The 18744-nt window shown below is 33.0% G+C and overlaps 1 protein-coding gene across 1 annotated transcript; it reads right to left on the bottom strand.

Moving 5' to 3' along the window:
* Positions 1-923: 923 nt before the first annotated feature.
* On the bottom strand, positions 924-16009 carry LOC148628296 (phytanoyl-CoA dioxygenase, peroxisomal-like). Its single transcript, XM_088585716.1, has 8 exons — positions 15841-16009; positions 10542-10693; positions 9156-9324; positions 8069-8150; positions 6877-7058; positions 5802-5951; positions 4859-4990; positions 924-3158 (listed from the first exon to the last, which is right to left on the bottom strand). Exons 1-8 carry the CDS (start codon positions 15904-15906, stop codon positions 3108-3110), a joined length of 984 nt encoding a protein of 327 aa, XP_088441842.1. The 5' UTR covers positions 15907-16009; the 3' UTR covers positions 924-3107.
* Positions 16010-18744: the final 2735 nt, after the last annotated feature.

Raw genomic sequence — 18744 nt, 5'->3', positions numbered from 1 at the left:
GAGAAGTTTTCTAGACAGTGCAAACACGTTCAAGACAAAACGTATGTATGTTCAAATTTGCTCTTCGGGCAATACCAGTTTGCGTCCATACTTGCCCCGTGAGCAATACAAGAGTGTGCCCACACTTGTTATATATGCAATACAAATTGTGTTAGGCACAAGAACTTGTCTATTCCCAGTTACCAAGAAAAGTAAATACTGGATACTTAAAATGATATTTTTCTTTTTAAGTCACTGTCTAAACCCAACCATTTATTTATCTTGTTTTCGCATGAACTGTGTATATTTTAAGCACACTGGTTAAGGAAATTTCATAGTTCATCGTTGTAATCAATGAAAAAGCATTATGCCACCTAGAGTAGTAAAACGAAATGGTCGACAAAGAGTATCATACTTTCTGTCATTGCAAAGGTATTTAGATTTGCCAAATAATTCAGTTCACTGTCACATTAAATTAAGAACCAATCCACGTAAAATTCAGACACTGCCAATGGTAAAATGAGTCATGATGAACAAAAACCCACTAAACAAAATTATGCTTTTCAGTCTATATATGCTATACTTTCACATAACAATAATCTTTTCTGCATTCAGATCTGCACATTTTTAGAAAATCATACATTCATCTCCCACTAAAATTTACCAAATGAAGCTAACTCAAGAACGCTAACTCTTCTAAAGTGCAAATTGCATGTACAATTTATATAATTTTTACCTCAAGAGCTCAATAACTAAATGAAAAACTAAGACTAGTAACGAGATCAGTAACTATTTCTGAAAAAGAAACAAGACTAAATTTGGTGGCTTTTCGACATGCATGAATCACCTCCTGTCTGATTTTAAGAAAAACTGCTTCTTAATAAGATGTTGGATGTTTGCCATTTAATTAATAAGTATATCGATCTAAGTATAGGAGACTTGAGTTATTCAAAATATCTTTAATATCAATTCTCTGAAATAATATAATCAAATAATTAATCTTCATTTACCCGTATCATTGCAAATAATAAATATATAAATTACAAAGTTTTCATTTAATCAATAATGTGCTACAAGGCATTATTATCTTTACTAGCAATAAACATGCAGACAAATTTATCCACCAATATTGAATCATTTCCAAGCTTTAACTGTCACTTAATAATAATAAATTCTCAAAACATTCATATTTTAAATACATAATAAGATATAAATACCTAATAATTGTTTTACCATTTTGAATATCTTTGTATTTAGCAAAATTTGTGTGAAAGAAATTATACTTTCAATACAAATCAATCCAATATACGTAACACATTACAAAAGGATAAAGGGACGAAGTTTACTGTAAGTAAAATAATTTCTAAACAAGTACTATCTTTAAAAAAGATAGCTGATGCAGTAAAATTTGTTCTTTTTCCTCATAACTTTCTACACTTCAATCAGGAAATAACATATAGTATGCAATTTCAGTTATTGATATATTCTTTTTGAATGCCACTATGTTATCAGTATTTGGCCAATCGGGAAAAAGATTTATGATCAGGTGACTTGTGTTTCCATGGAAGAGTGTCTTTAAGGTCAAAGGGTAAAAAGCGAAACTATACTGACTGTGTTGGGAAAAAAGTTATCAGTAATGGATATATTTTCATACACACCATACTCAAAATAAATCTTTTTGCAAAACAAAATTTTATTAATCAGAACTGGTTCAATTGAAATGAAATAATAGAAAGTTTTTCTTAGATACAAATTTTTTTCCCTGATAAATAAGGTAGTTGAATAGACTAGTGCATCTTTATAAAATTACAGTAGTAAGGCTGATAACTGAACCTATCAACATTTAGAATCTCAGATTCACAAACCTTAATGAAATTATTACAACACCATTTTCTGATATCCTAAACAACTTTACTGTTCAAAATTATGATTTTTACATGCTTCTAAGATATTTTATTGAAATTAAATTAAAAAAAAATGATCAAAAAAAGATAAAACACATGTATACCACTACTACAGCTTATACAATTATTTCTCCAGAACCAAATTTTCCATGAAAGTGAAACATAATTAAGACTACACCTATTCTATATCACAAATACCTTAAAAACAATAAAAATAAAATACCTGAACAAAATTAACTGAAAAATCATGAAATATGAGAACATTACAAGATAGACAGATAAATAAGATACGACTAGCAGTAACCCATGCTTATACAATGTAAACTTACAACATAACAATTGATTTACAATTTGACTACATGTGACATATATTAATTTGATATGTATAAGAGACCAGGGGTAGGTCAAGGATTTCTGGTTTTGGGAATAGGGTAAGTAAGTCTCGTCATGTGGCTCCGTAATTGGTTCTAGTTTACTATACATGGATATGGAGATTTGCTATTTTCTGAGTGTTGAGTACTGTATTAAAAACAAAAACATATAATCATGTGAAAAAGCCAATCAAATGACAAATATCTATTTCCATATGATAAAAGTGTTAAGAAAAAAAAAAAAAAACAGAAGATTTTGCAATGTAAGAAAGTGTTTCCAGATCCCGGAAGTGAACAATAAAATGCAGACCAGTCTGGATTTCAATATGATCTACATCAAAAATTTGGTCGGACAAATTAAAACTAAAACGAGGCTTACAGACCCTATGTAAATAGGTATTGTGCCTGAAAAGCAAGAAAAAAAATTAATATTAGGGTGTAGGAAGTATAATATAAAATTTGGTTTAATGCAAAAAAAATTCCAAATTTTTTAGGGTGGCTAAACCGGAACTGCCCCTCTTAGAATTTTGAATATGGTCCAAACCTTGTTAAATAAGTGGAGATTATATACAAGAAAAAAAAATAAAATGGCTTGAAATGATGAAAATTTCAAACCACACTATTGGTTCATACTTGTTATATATAAACCTTTGATCTGCCCTGAATAAGGCTAGAAAAATGAACTTCATTATTATATAAGTATAAATAGTCAACTATAATTAAAAAAAAAACAACACAGAATCAATCATTTGTTAAAGTAGTCTCTCAAATTATTTTTTTTTTAAATCTCCAAAGTTAATGTCCAGAATCGAAGTTGAAACACATCAGTTCATATACATTTAATGAGTAGGATCTACCAGTCAGAGTGGCCTTTTACAGTTCTACTTTTGACTTTCCAGATGTCCTGCAATGGCAAAATTAAATAACATAAATAAAATGAAAACATAGAAATTTATCCTACTTTAACTGAAATCTTTTCTGGCCATAATCACAATACTTTTGTTAGCTTTAATTTGAAATCAGAACAAATGAGAATTTATCCAAAGGACATGGCAAGTTTGAATAATTTTAAATAATACCTGTAATAATAAAAAAACCATTTGTAATTATCATAGTAAAGAAGAAACAAATGCCATATCTTGTGTGAAAGCTGAAAATGTAACGTGATAAAAATCAATTCATGAGCAAATATTCAAATGATAAGGCCAAAAAAATAATACTGTGTTTCCTATCACCCATCTAAAATTTTGTAGGGTTGCTAGGTAGGGATTTAAACAAAACTATTCTTTTCATTTTAAATTTTGAAATGAAATAAGTGTGACACCAAACTCAATATACAATAAAAAAAAACAAATCTGCAAAGATTAAGCATGTAATAGACGTAGTCCATGGCCAAGAGCAAACTCACATGTGTGTTTAAAATTGATAATACAACTCAAAATATAAACAACCAGTATTTCTAAATCTTTGTTTTTTCATCTATGACAGAAAAACATATCTTTGGCTTTATTTTCTTCTTTTTTCCAATAAGACAGTTGGCAGGCTTTTCAATTATTTTTCTTTTTCAAAATCACAAAAAAAACTTTTGGGTAGGAGGTCTGAAGGAGGGTCAGTAGGATGACTGGAAACATAACATTTTTTTTAAGCCTAATAAGAGGTCAGATGAAAAATATGTAAAAGAGAAGCACAAAACAAAATATTAACATGTACTGTAAGCTTACTTATTTTGGTGAGATTTTTTAATGAAAAATAAATTGTTGCAAATAAGTCTCTTTGAAATAGAAGAATATCATTTAGAGGGTATTAAATGCTAAACTCAATTGCCAAAAAATTGATTGACATCCTCATTCACAGAAATAAGTAACTGTAACAATAATTTGTTTTACAGTTTGCTGGTGTTGATTTCACAAAAAGTCGTAAGTGCGAAATTGATCATAAATTATGATGTCACAATGCTATTTTAGGTTGCGACATCATTACTTACGATCAACTTTACACTTACGACTTTTTGTGAAATTGATGCCAGTATTCATGAAGTACAAGGTAAAAGACTATACTAAGCGTTCACATTTATACTGTTTGTGATTTAAAGTCCGTCCCCAAAAAATACTCTCCGGAATTCTCCAAAGTTACAAAAGATTTGAAGTAAAAAGTTCATGTATTCCATATTTCATTTCAGGAAAATATTAATAATTTATCTATACAAAAAATGTAAAATCTTGCTCACTGAAAAATATTGCAGTGAAATTGAAAAAAAAAATGCAATGAAATCAAATGCTTTACAAGGCTCTCTTTCATAGAACCACCGAGATCCAACCCTGAACAGTTGAAACAAGTATGGAAACACCATTTAAGCTTAATACAGCTCTGAATTTGACTTGCAATTAAACATTGACACATGATTTGACAAGAATCACAGTGGCCCCTTTTAGACGTCTAATTCCTAAAAAATTCAAATCACACCCCACTCCCCTCAGAAGAGTGGTATTCTAAAAGACAGGGTAGTATTCACTAAGGAAGGGTATTTTACCAGATGAATAAATTTTTGTAAAGCAATGAAAAGCATGCAATTTTATAAGAAGCTTAACATATATAAGCACATACCTCATACATTATTTTTTCCCTTGGAATATTGTGTTTTTCAGAAACCATTTTTATCACCTCATCAGAAATTACATTTTGGGATAGATCTTGAAAAAATTTGACATCACTGGCTGCATAATGGCAAGAAATTGACTGAAACATATTATAAAATTGTAAAGCATTTTAAGCATATTACAGAGCAATAATAATTATAAGTTCTCTACAGGCTGAAGAATGAGACAGAACAGTCCAGGCAAATGTAGTTAATTGAAATATACAATGTACAAGTTCAAAGGAAAAACCTCAGAAAAAATAAATTGACAAAACCAAATATGATTAGCAACTTGTTATGGCAAAGTACTGAGGTGATAGGGGCTAGAACATTACTTTACATCTTGTTATGGCAAAGTACTGAGGTGATTGGGGCTAGAAGATTACTTTACATCTTGGATTGCTATTTGTCATTGTTTCTCGCCCTGGATAATTTATCATGGACATTTTGTCTTGCCTTCTTAATAATTTTATCATAAAGATAGCAGTGATTTACCCAATGTTCCCAGTGTAAAAACTTTAGATATTTCATGGTGTTTAAAAATTCTGTAATTTCACTCTCTGGCTTTTTACCACCAAAACATCGCAACACAAATATCAATCTGCCATTAAAAAAATTGAAATATATGTTGAAAAAAGCAATGTATAATGGGGGAAATTTATATAATAAATAGGGAATCAATTAGTTATTGTAAACAATCAAAATATGACCACTCAAGCCAAGATACAGGAAGAATTAATTGTGAAAATTTAGGCATTCTTTGGCACTTGTGATCATATTTTGGTTATTCACGCTTTCCAGTTAATTATCCTATTAGTATCCTATCCAATCTAATGAAATCAAATGCTCTGTTACCTATATTTTGTTATTTTATTTGTAACTGTGGCTTTGCTTGACTTCATTTTGGATTACCTTTCTAAAATCTTGAGTTCTGTTCATTCCTGATCCATGGATTAATAAAGGGTGGAAGAAAACAGTATCACCACACTCCATCTCCAAGTGTATTCTTGGAGAGTCAGGATCATAGTCTCTCACTCCATGGTACATCTTGTTAACTCCCCCCTGCAATGGAATTAAGAAGATTTAAAAAAAAAGCAACCTAAATTAAATATGCAGTGTGATTTATTATTGAGTTGGTGTGTGTGTGTTTGTGTGTGTATGTAAAAGGGGGGGGGGGTTAAAATTTGAATTCTTCTTACAGGACAAGCATATTGCACTTTTATTTTAATGTGTTAGTGGTACCCCTACACTTGTATATCCTGGGAGTTCTGCTCCCAGGTTTTTATTGATAAGCCCTAAAGGAATATTAACATCAGCTTAGTTTTTGTTTTACAGGTCTCGCCACAAAAATAATAATGTTGTGAAATTTCACGGTTTACAGTAACAAGAAATTTTTGTGTTTACTCAAACTCTTATTTTGTTTTGCTGAGTCATTTTGCAACCATCTCAATGCACATAAGTTCATTTAAAACATAATTTGTCTAACTCAACACAATTATGTGTTGTTGTAGATAGTCCTTTAAACATAAAAGCATATCTAGTGTTGACCAGGACATTAAATGTCTAATCCAACAATTTTTTTGTGTGTTGAGGTAGACAAAATATGGCTACATAAAATGTTTAATGTAGACAATTTTTGTCTACCTCAATGCAAAAAGTGTTGATGTAATAATGTATTTTTTGTCTAACTCAACCCCAAAAAGGGTTGACATAGCCAATGTTTAGGTCGACAAAAAAAGACTGAAACAGCACTTTTTACAGTTGTGGTAGTCAAAATGTATTTCTCACAGGCAGTTAAAACGTTTTTTGAGACACTTTGTGTCTGTATCAGTCATATAACAACTGTGAATGGTCATATCAGTCGATCTTTTGTCTAAAAGTGCATGTAAAGGAATCAAAAGGCAAAAGTGGAATCTGCTCTTGTAAAACCAAAATATATGTCTACCGTTCATCACTGTGAAATGTTATATAGCCACTAAAAATTTACCTCCCATTCCGGATAATCATGTTGAAGAAGTGTGCCCTTGTGAGTCCCTGGTAAAACAACAAGACATCCATTGGCACGATTTACTTTTTGCATGGCAGTCCAGGAACAAACAATTTTCTCTGCAGGTCTCAATGGAAAATAGTGTAAATCCTGATGCATGGGATGTCTGGATGTTTTCTTACCTAAAAAAACATGTAACATACTGGTATACTCTACCTTCGTACATTTAAAATAATGAACACGTAAGAACTGCACATCAACATAAGAGAAATAATTGTTCAATCAGGAGTCAATAAAAAAGTTTTGCTGAGAGCAGCATGATATGGACACAACCAGTTGAACCCTATTTACTTGGGGAAAATGTGGACACAATATTAGTTTTGGATAAACTAAAGCAGAGTTGCAGTTCATTGTGGACTCATCAACTGATTTGGATACAACATCGTACAAAATCTTGAAACCCTTTGAAAAAAAGGAACAATTTGCAAAAAAAATCACTCAAATCAGATGAAATTTTTTGTTTAAGAATACCGTCTGTCAAAAATGACATTTTGGCTCTTTTGACCCCTTGAAAATTAAAAAAAAAAAATGGGGAGATATTTCAAAACTAACTGAAAAATGCAGGCAGAAATTTTCATAAAAAAAGTTTCAAAATCAGAACTGAAATAAAGAGGTTGATCTATTCTATAAAAAGAGAATTTTGTTACAAGTTTTAAAAATTGTAAAAATTGAATGGAAAATAAATCTTCTTCATCAATTTTAAAACCAATTAGTTGACCCCTTTTGAAAATAAAAGGACTGTGACTCCATCATATATAGCAAGCTCTCTCTAGCAGCAAGTAACAATACACCAAAATATCCTGACGTTTGGTTTACTAACACTAAAGTTATCACACAGAAAGAAAAACTTAACAAAAATAACAACAGCATCACAACTTAATACCTGTACATGATTGACTGTAGTGCTTGATATACATAAAAGAAATTCAGTTTCTTACTACAGAAACTTCTAGTTCTCTGTATAGAATAGAGTTTTTCAAAGAAACATCTTTGTTAGTCATTAGGGGGAATTTTAAAGAACAACAACTACATGTACATGTACCATTGATTTTGGCAAGCTAACCAGGAATGGATTGTTTTGTCATTTTTTGCAACCAGAAAAAAAAAGAATACAATCTGTTTTACTCATTACCTGGATCAGGGGGTTTGTTGATCAACATGGTATGAATGGCTTTTATATTCTCTCCAATTATTGCTTCAACCACTTCAACTACCTGTAGCAAAATGTATTGTGAAATAATGAAAAGAAGTATATTGTATACTGGATGGTTAGAATTTCATATATTGTAAAATAAAAAGAAACTTTTAGAACAAGACAAACTTGCAATAATATTATATACTGGAGTAACAAATGTCTAGGTAAGACTGAAGACCCACTTTGACAGCTTAAACAATAGACGTAAATGGTATCCAAAGAGACTTGGTAGTAAAATTCACAGATTGGGCTATGAAGCAGTTTTTGTATTGATTGTTGCAGAATATTGAATTCCAGTACATGAATCAAAGATCACAGTCGTCAAAAGAGGGTATAACCGATTTATGGTTTTGAATTATCTTTTCTTTGAAGAGCGAGGTAGCAGTATACGTCTTATTACTGCTAGTACATTATATTGAATTTCCTACATCCACCTCCAATGATGAACACTCAATGCAATGGGTCTTGCAGACAAAAGACATTATCTATTTGAGTTTTGTTTGCTGGTACAACATACTTGTCTTGTATAGTAGACAATGTTTTGGCTACATCAGGATCTCTAAAACTAATGTAGCATTGACATAATAATCAACAATAGATTTGCAAGTTGACTGAAAAAGATGTTCTGTATAACAGGTACAATTTACCTTGATAAGTTTACATTGACATTAAAAATATTCATGTACATGTTGATGTTCTATTTCATATCTAATACTGTCTATAAAATCCTAAACAGTAGTTTCAAATGCTATAAACAATTCCTTGGTAAAAATTAACTGAAAGAAATAACCAATTATCAGTTATCATTTTGAAAATTTTGGAACTTTCCAAAACACATTAAATAAATATGATCATTTTCTATGTGTTTACTCTATTTTGATACATTTTTCAGGCAAATGAGCATGTGTCCTGTCTGAAACAATAGGTGAGATACCAAGTAATGAAATCTCTCACAGAAAAAAAAGGATTTTTATAATTTTCCTGTATCTCTTTAAATGAGAAATTAAGGTTTCTCCAAAATTACCTCTGGCAAGGTGCAATATTCAAACAAGTCATCATCAAGTTGGAAGTTTTGAATTTTGGTCACAGCTTGTTCCCCAGGAATGAATTCTGACTTGGCAATGGCAACATCTCTCATGATAGTCAGCAGTGGTATATTTACTTCCCTTCTACATATCTTAGCAAATCTTTCCCTTTAAATAGCAATGAAAGACAATTATGTACAGTGAAGACCAGTAGTAACAATTGTGTACAGTGAAGACCAGTAGTAACAATTATGTACAGTGGAGACCAGTAGTAACAATTGTGGTCACTTTGTCAATAAACAATGTTCTCCAATTCTATGTTGGTGATTTAAAATTTCACTTGATTTCTTAACCACCTAGCAGTGACTAAATTTCTGTGACAGGTTTCCCACCATTTGACATTTTTAAAGTTTTCAATAGATTTCATGGGAGAAACCGATTCTTCTTCAGCATATTCATGATTTAATCTATTTCTCCACTCTCTATGATAAAATTAATAAAGCTTGTATACTGAAAACAACTTGCATGGAGAAATAATTTAAAATCACTCATTACTGAAAGAGAATTTATCCATATATAAATGAATCCCTCATTTTCAGTTTCTGACAGACAATATTTCAGTCTTTGTAAGTACAATGTACGTTTTTGATAACAAAACTTACTACATTTGTTTTAAAGAGCAATCAAGACTCAAGATTTTTTGGGTGGAAGAACACTAAAGCAACATAAACAATTTATATTCTTTTAACAATTCTCCTATATTATAGCAGTGTTCTCAACAGACCATCATAGCACTGTAATTTGCAGTGCTGTGATTTTAAGCACTATGCTATCAGTAATTAATTTTAGCTAGAATGCAATATGGAACTGTGCTAAAATTTTGGTGGCTAAAAGATAGAGCAGAGCTATGCCAGTAACCATTATGCTATCTAAAAATTATAGGGAAAACACTGATTATAGTTAGGCTAAAGGGTTATCATTAAGAAAAAATTAATTCTTGCTTAGATTATAATTCAATTACAATTGATTCATTTCTTGTATTCATAAACCAATGAACCTTTCACTGTAAATTGTATGTCATTATAAGCCCTCCATTTAAAAAACCAAGTCAGGGGTGAGTGAAAACCTGAATTCTGCTCAGAGATAAAATTAGCAGTTGCCCAGTAGCATCATGGCAACTAGATTTTGACCTGGGCTACCAAACTTTTGGGTAAAATTTAGCTAACATATAGAAAATATTAAACAAAAATATATTCTGGGCTACCAGCTTGTATTTCCTAATCTTTAACCCTGTTTCTGCACAGAAAAAGCTTGCAATGAAATACAAATGTAATATCAACTTAAATGTTGTTAAAGCAAATACATGTATAGTCATTATTATATACCTATATTTCTGTATTTCACTTTCTGGAACAAGTCTTTTAATGACAAGATATCCATTGTCTTCATAAAATTTCCTTTGTTCTTCTGTCAGCCTGGGTGAATTCAATGTATATTTGAAGTTACCGACATCATACTGTGCCAATGTTGGAATTGGCTTAAAGATGTTAAGGTATATATTAGTACGAACTAGATGACAATACTCAGGTAAACAAAGTCCCATACACTACACTCTTTGCTCACCGTGGATTTAGTTAGAAGTTAAATTAAAAAGCAAAACAAACAAAAAAACAACACAACATTTATATGTACAAATGTATAAGCAACCAAATAATTATCAGTCTTTGGAGAGTATATGTATGATTGTTGGGGCCAGTATTGATTTGAAAGATAAATCTAATCTTAAAATATACATTCGTCACAGAAAAAGGCAGCATAAAGTGTCAAAAGACATAACTGGTTGCATAACATCAGTGAATTGTCTTCAAAGATGATGACACTGAGCAAAGCACAGCATGAAGTGTCAAAAAACATAACTGGTTGCATGGCATCGGTGAGTTGTCCTCAAAGATGACTGTGTGCAAAGTGCAGCATGAAGTGTCAAAAGACATAAAGTTCTGGTTGCATGGCATCAGTGAGTTGTCCTCAAAGATGATGACTGTGAGCAGTTGTCCTCTAAGATGATGACTGTGTGCAAAGCGCAGCATAAAGTGTCAAAAACATTACTGGTTGCATGGCATCAGTGAGTTGTCCTCTAAGATGATGACTGTGTGCAAAGTGCAGCATGAAGTGTTTAAAAGACAATAACTGGTTGCATGGCATCAGTGAGTTGTCCTCTAAGATGATGACTGTGTGCAAAGTGCAGCATGAAGTGTCAAAAGACATAAAGTTCTGGTTGCATGGCATCAGTGAGTTGTCCTCAAAGATGATGACTGTGTGCAAAGCGCTGCATAAAATGTCAAAAGACATTACTGGTTGCATGGCATCAATGAGCTGTCCTCTAAGATGATGACTGTGTGCAAAGCGCAGCATTAAGTGTCAAAAGACATAAAGTTCTAGTTGCATGGCATCAGTGAGCTGTCCTCTAAGATGATGACTGTGTGCAAAGCGCAGCATAAAATGTCAAAAGATATTACTAGTTGCATGGCATCAATGAGCTGTCCTCTAAGATGATGACTGTGTGCAAAGCGCAGCATTAAGTGTCAAAAGACATAAAGTTCTGGTTGCATGGCATCAGTGAGCTGTCCTCTAAGATGATGACTGTGTGCAAAGTGCAGCATGAAGTGTTTAAAAGACAATAACTGGTTGCATGGCATCAGTGAGCTGTCCTCTAAGATGATGACTGTGTGCAAAGTGCAGCATGAAGTGTTTAAAAGACAATAACTGGTTGCATGGCATCAGTGAGTTGTCTTCAAAGATGATGACAGTGTGCAGAGCACAGCATGAAGTGTCAAAAGACATAAAGTTCTGGTTGCATGGCATCAGTGAGTTGTCCTCAAAGATGATGACTGTGTGCAAAGCACAGCATAAAGTGTCAAAAGACATTACTGGTTGCATGGCATCAGTGAGTTGTCCTCTAAGATGATGACTGTGTGCAAAGCACAGCATGAAGTGTCATAAGACATAAAGTTCTGGTTGCATGGCATCAGTGAGTTGTCCTCTAAGATGATGACTGTGTGCAAAGCGCAGCATGAAGTGTTTAAAAGACAATAACTGGTTGCATGACATCAGTGAGTTGTCTTCAAAGATGATGACTGTGTGCAAAGCACAGCATAAAGTGTCAAAAGACATTACTGGTTGCATGGCATCAGTGAGTTGTCCTCTAAGATGATGACTGCGTGCAAAGCACAGCATGAAGTGTCAAAAGACAAAGTTCTGGTTGCATGGCATCAGTGAGTTGTCCTCTAAGATGATGACTGCGTGCAAAGCACAGCATGAAGTGTCAAAAGACAAAGTTCTGGTTGCATGGCATCAGTGAGTTGTCCTCTAAGATGATGACTGTGTGCAAAGCGCAGCATGAAGTGTTTAAAAGACAACAACTGGTTGCATGACATCAGTGAGTTGTCTTCAAAGATGATGACTGTGTGCAAAGCGCAGCATGTAGTGTCAAAAGACATAAAGTTCTGGTTGCATGGCATCAGCGAGTTGTCCTCTAAGATGATGACTGTGTGAAAAGCGCACCATGAAGTGTCAAAAGACACTATTGGTTGCATGGCATCAGTGAATTGTCCTCAAAGATGACAACTGTGTGCAAAGCACAGCATGAAGTGTCAAAAGACATAAAGTTCTGGTTGCATGGCATCAGTGAGTTGTCTTCAAAGATGATGTCTGTGTGCAAAGCACAGCATGAAGTGTCAAAAGACATTACTGGTTGCATGGCATCAGTGAGTTGTCCTCTAAGATGATGACTGTGTGCAAAGCACAGCATGTAGTGTCAAAAGACATAAAGTTCTGGTTGCATGGCATCAGTGAGTTGTCCTCTAAAATGATGACTGTGTGAAAAGTGCACCATGAAGTGTCAAAAGACACTATTGGTTGCATGGCATCAGTGAATTGTCCTCAAAGATGACAACTGTGTGCAAAGCACAGCATGAAGTGTCAAAAGATATAAAGTTCTGGTTGCATGGCATCAGTGAGTTGTCTTCAAAGATGATGACTGTGTGCAAAGCACAGCATGAAGTGTCAAAAGACATTACTGGTTGCATGGCATCAGTGAGTTGTCCTCTAAGATGATGACTGTGTGCAAAGCACAGCATGAAGTGTCAAAAGACATTACTGGTTGCATGGCATCAGTGAGTTGTCCTCAAAGATGATGACTGTGTGCAAACTACAGCATGAAGTGTCAAAAGGTATAAATTTCTGGTTGCATGGCATCAGTGAGTTGTCCTCTAAGATGATGACTGTGTGCAAAGCACAGCATGAAGTGTCAAAAGACATTACTGGTTGCATGGCATCAATGAGTTGTCCTCTAAGATGATGACTGTGTGCAAAGTGCAGCAGGAAGTGTCAAAAGACATTACTGGTTGCATGGCATCAGTGAGTTGTCCTCTAAGATGATGACTGTGTGCAAAGCACAGCATGAAGTGTCAAAAGACATTACTGGTTGCATGGCATCAGTGAGTTGTCCTCTAAGATGATGACTGCGTGCAAAGCACAGCATGAAGTGTCAAAAGATATAAATTTCTGGTTGCATGGCATCAGTGAGTTGTCCTCTAAGATGATGACTGTGTGCAAAGTGCAGCATGAAGTGTCAAAAGACATTACTGGTTGCATGGCATCAGTGAGTTGTCCTCAAAGATGACAACTGAATGTGCAAAAAAACTGTGAATTTAATACGAAGAAATGTGATCGAAATTACAACATAATACCTAAATTGTTCTATCCTTTTATTTGTTAATACGATATGTAAGTTTTGTTGTATGACTCCATGTTTTAATGAGAATGGATACTTATCTACCATTCAAATGCATGGAGATTTGTCTTTAACATGGCATTGAGTTCAGTAAAGGCAAAAATCTTTCCATGTAAAAATACCAAAATATATGACAAATATTTAGTTGTACATGATAAAAATGTTAAGAGAAGCATTAAAGTAGATTTTGCATTGTAATGCAGCGTTTCAAGATTCTGGAAGTACATGATGTAAACAATAAAATGCAGATCTGTTTTCAGTTTTCAATACAAAAATGTACATATTACAAATTAACAATGTACATTTTGTACATGTACACTGGAAATTCTGGAAAGGAAAATGAAACTACATGTAGAAAGAGACATACCATTTGTAAATCACAAACCCTATACATAGAATATATTTGAATTAAGGTACATTTGTATTTACTATCATTAAATAGTCATTACTAACCTGAATAATGCAGTGATCAAAGGGGGAAATACTTGGTAACTGCAAGTTGAAATTCAACTTTGCCAGTAGAAATTATTTCCACTTGCTAAAATTTGCTAGTGGAATTCTGTCATATAGGTAAAAGTCCAGAAATAATAAAAAAAAAAACTTAAATCTAGCAAGTGTAAATTTACAATGATCTATAAAAAAAAACACATTTGAACACATCTAAGTTATTTCATGTTTTTTTTTGGCATTTATACATGTATTTTTATAACTGAAAAGTTCCTTTCTTAAAAACTTGCCAATTTTATACAAGTGGATCTGTACTACAAGTCTCTTACAATTATTTCTTGTTCCCTGCAAATTTTAATACCACATACTAAATTCTGCTCTTTACCTTAAATGAAGGATGGGTAATCAAGGGAACCAAGATTCTAGTAGAAATTAAAAGAATATAATCCAGGGATAAAGATGAAACAGGGAAAACAGACACACACAACAAAGAACATGAAATAACTAAAATAACCCATACAAAGAAATAAAAGCAAATGAGCAACTCGGACTCTAACAAAAACTGGAAACATAGACCAGGTGCAATAGTGGGGTAAGCATCCTCTGCTTTTCTACAAACACCCCCTGAGTTGCTCATAAAACGTAAGGTTCGGTTGACAACAGAGGAAAGGAAGAAGAAAACAAACAGTTCTCATAGTGCAGATGGATACCCTATAATGATCCACGAGTTCATGATGACAGCCATCAAGAAAAATATCCAAAATTCAAAATGAAAACGTTAAATGGTATGCAATGTCAACTACTGCATGATGTATTAAGATTGGCAGGAAATCATGGTGCAATCACTCTTCAATTGTGAGGAAATAGGGAACATCTCAAAATATCCACAGAAACAACATGGCAAATTTACAGTTCAATAATCTTATTGAAAATTAAATATGGAACTGTTTCCATTTCTAAGATAAGAAATTGTTTGAATAGTTAAAGTACAAGTAGTTCATCGAGGACACTTTATTGTTATTTTTCATTCTATACAAAATGTACATGTTTCACTTCCGGACAAAGAATTTTTTCTCTCTGCACCCCCTAAATTGCACATGCATGTTGCCATACAGCTTTCTGCTGCTAGAGGTGTGTTTGCTATAAATACTAAAAAAAAATAAAAAATAAATAAAACAGTTGACTCACTCATTGGTGAAACTGAATTAAAATATAAAATCCAATGTACATGTATACTGCCATTACTGGGATAATGTCGATTTGCTCAATATAACACTCGGTGTCATAACTGGCAATGGTTTATTTGTTGAAATGTATAGGGACTGTATAAATATAAAGTCCCGGTTTGAACAAGTAACAATATTCAAAAGCTGTATTACTATTACATTAATTATTAACGAGCATCGCATGCTAAGCTAATTTACACAATTTTAAGAAAAGGATACAGTGACTTGTTGAAAAGACTGCGAATTCCTCAAATGCCCAAGAACAGTTTTCAATCGAACAGCCATAATTTCAGTCAAACCTGAAGATTAAGCACAAATATTATCATATGATTTGTAAGTAAACAAAACATGAACTTTGATCATCTGAGGGGTTTATTTCTGGGGGAATGCAACGTGATAGTCAACACGTACTGTATTTAGTTCGTTTGTGGATACCTCGGTCCCACCATAGATCGGACGATAGCTACCATCGCTTAAAATACGCGTCTTAATCGAGAAATACTTTAAACTCTTAAAATTTCTTGACATTATCCTTTAAACTATAGTTGATCAATACATTAAACATTCATAAAGGACCCATAAAGGGACTTCATATACAACACTCTGTGAGATCAGTGATTCATCCTTAGATAGTAATACATGTATATGTAGCAGCAGTGGTGAATCCAGGAGGGGGTACATGGGGTTGGCACCCCCTTTTTATTTGAAAATTTGTCATTTTCATGTGTAAAATTTGTGTAAAATTGACAAAAAATGGTAAATAATGTCTTAGTTCCCCCTTTTCCCGAGGCACCTCGGCTGGCACTCCCTTTTCACAGTATATGGACCCGGGCCTGGTATCAGGGACTACAAATGTAGCTACATGTACTATATAAAAAGTCCCTGTAAATAGTTTAGGCCTCTCAGTTCTTGGAGTGTTTATTTTAAAAGTACTATTACAAGTGTGGACACAGACGCATTGGCCGAAGTTTCATATAAAATCAAAACACGTTTGGTCAGAGACCGGGACTACATAAATAAAGTTAGTAATATAAAGTACCTGTCTGAGGGAAACATTTCGAGCTGACGAACGCATCTGTGGATGGGGGACATTTTATGTAAAGACATCATTTATTGATAAATGGCATGTCGCATCTTAGCGCGACATATCAATAAACGGAAAACAATTTAAGTGTTGCATTTTATCGCTTTTTTTAACTCCAGTTGTTGCCAAAAATGTGAATATGATCAGATAAAAATGCTGAATTATGTCGAGAATACGGGGTGCCGAACGGGACATATTCTTTTTGTAATTAAAATAAATTTTGTGTACACAAAATTGAATTCCGTCACAACAAAATCATTTTTGTCGTACAAAACTATGTTCACACAGGCTTGTTTTATGATCACCTCAATTTTGTAATGACGAAATTAATTTTTTGAGAGATAATTCAATTTTGTGAGACAAACTTTTGTGTCACAAAAAGCCAATTCTGTTCACAAAAGTCAATTCTGTGTCACAAAATTCAATTCAATTCTGTGAGACTGAATTCAATTTTGTATGCAAATTAGTTTACAGAATCCTTTGGATATGCAAATGAATTCAAAATATGCAGCATCATGTACACGTGTATTACAAACTTAAAGCATTCACTGCAATACAGTGGATAAGGTACGAATGTGCACGGTTATAATAAAGCACATAAGTGAAAGAAATATCGGATATCGTAATCGTATAACCCACTTTGTCACTTAATCTTGAATCTAAAGATAGATTATTTGAGCGTTTATAAACAAAAGAGAAACGAAAGTTAGACACGTACTATGTCGGTTTTTCATCTCGCCCGACCTTGTTCCACTCAACCGAATTTCTTGTGTTATACATCAATAGAATCGGAATGAGATAAGGAATCTATTTATTTGGCAAAAAATCGTGATGGATAGTGGAACAAAATAATCTTTTTCCGACTTTGACTGATTAACAAATTTCACCGCACATCACATTTCTAATATGATTTTCTTGGCTAATCTGACATTTCATTTCTTTTTCTAGCAAAATTTTGGACAAATACATTAATACAAATTATCTCGTCAAATTTTAACAAATTTGGTTGCGATTAACAGGTCGGGCAAAAGCATTTTATAGTTGAGGAAATGATTACGTGATTCACCAGGAGAAATCCCAATAAATCGAAAGTAGAAATATCGGGTATTTTAAAACCTGTTTTATCAAACAAAACTCATAGAAAACGTATAATAGCAATTTTAGTAATTTCAAAAAACAGTTTTACTGTAGAATGCAACTTAAAAGATCTTTTTTAATTTCACTTAAAACGGCCTTAACCGTCCTGCGTTGCTCGAAGTAATCGGAAACCTGCGGTTATTATATCCAATGAGAAACCTTTTTACAAAATCGGGTTGAAAGAATTCATTTGCATATTCAAAGCATTCTGTAAACTAATTTGCATACAAAACTTTTGTGACAAAATTCAATTTTGTCTCACAAAATTGAATTTTGTGTCACAGAATTGACTTTTGTGACACAAAATTGAAAATTTGTAGTATTTTATAAATTTTGTTAATCTGAATTCATTTTTGTCAATTTTATTGCACAGAATTGAATTTTGAGTATAAAACTACACGAGTCCCATTCGGCGCCCCGTAGATAACCGCAACAAGCAACTTCCATAATTTTCAGTGTAATGCCATACAGTCTTATAATATGCTATTAAATGAACCGATCGCTAAAACGTCTTTATTTGTAAAGTGCAGTGCATTTTTACACTATGTAACCTCATCTAAAAATTCGATGATTATATATCATAAATTATGATATGAATAAAAATGCAGTATAAAAAAAATCAAAAGCGCTAAAACACTGGGACTTCATACATTGGTAGAACTTCTAGGTGCGGGATTCAACTCCTATTTCGACATTTTTTCGAATACCAAATGAGAGTTATATTGGTATCCAGTCATATAGGATTTGGTTCAGATGTTTTTGTACCATTGAAAAAAATCCACTATATTATATTCTACAGTGGAACCGTATATAGACGCGATGTATGATAAGTATAGTATTGCTTTTTTCTAGTTACGTGTGGTTGTCAGATGAAACTTATTGTGAATCTATTTAATCCAAAA

This window comes from Perna viridis, chromosome 1, assembly GCF_037379345.1.
Source record: "Perna viridis isolate PV_CMFRI_1.1 ecotype Kerala chromosome 1, ASM3737934v1, whole genome shotgun sequence".
Taxonomy (NCBI): Eukaryota; Metazoa; Mollusca; class Bivalvia; order Mytilida; family Mytilidae; genus Perna; species Perna viridis.
The sequence above is the reverse complement of the archived record's forward strand: the minus strand, read 5'-3'. Positions and strand labels throughout refer to the sequence as shown.

What these genes read in the sequence shown, in the direction of transcription:
- LOC148628296 (XM_088585716.1), bottom strand. Translation starts at nt 15,906, where the DNA reads ATGGCTGTTCGATTGAAAACTGTTCTTGGGCATTTGAGGAATTCGCAG. An exon ending in AGTCTTTTCAACAAGTCACT is followed by an intron (nt 10,694 to 15,840) that starts GTATCCTTTTCT and finishes AACATCTTTAAG; the next exon opens with CCAATTCCAACATTGGCACA. An exon ending in ATGATTATCCGGAATGGGAG is followed by an intron (nt 5,952 to 6,876) that starts GTAAATTTTTAG and finishes ATTCCATTGCAG; the next exon opens with GGGGGAGTTAACAAGATGTA.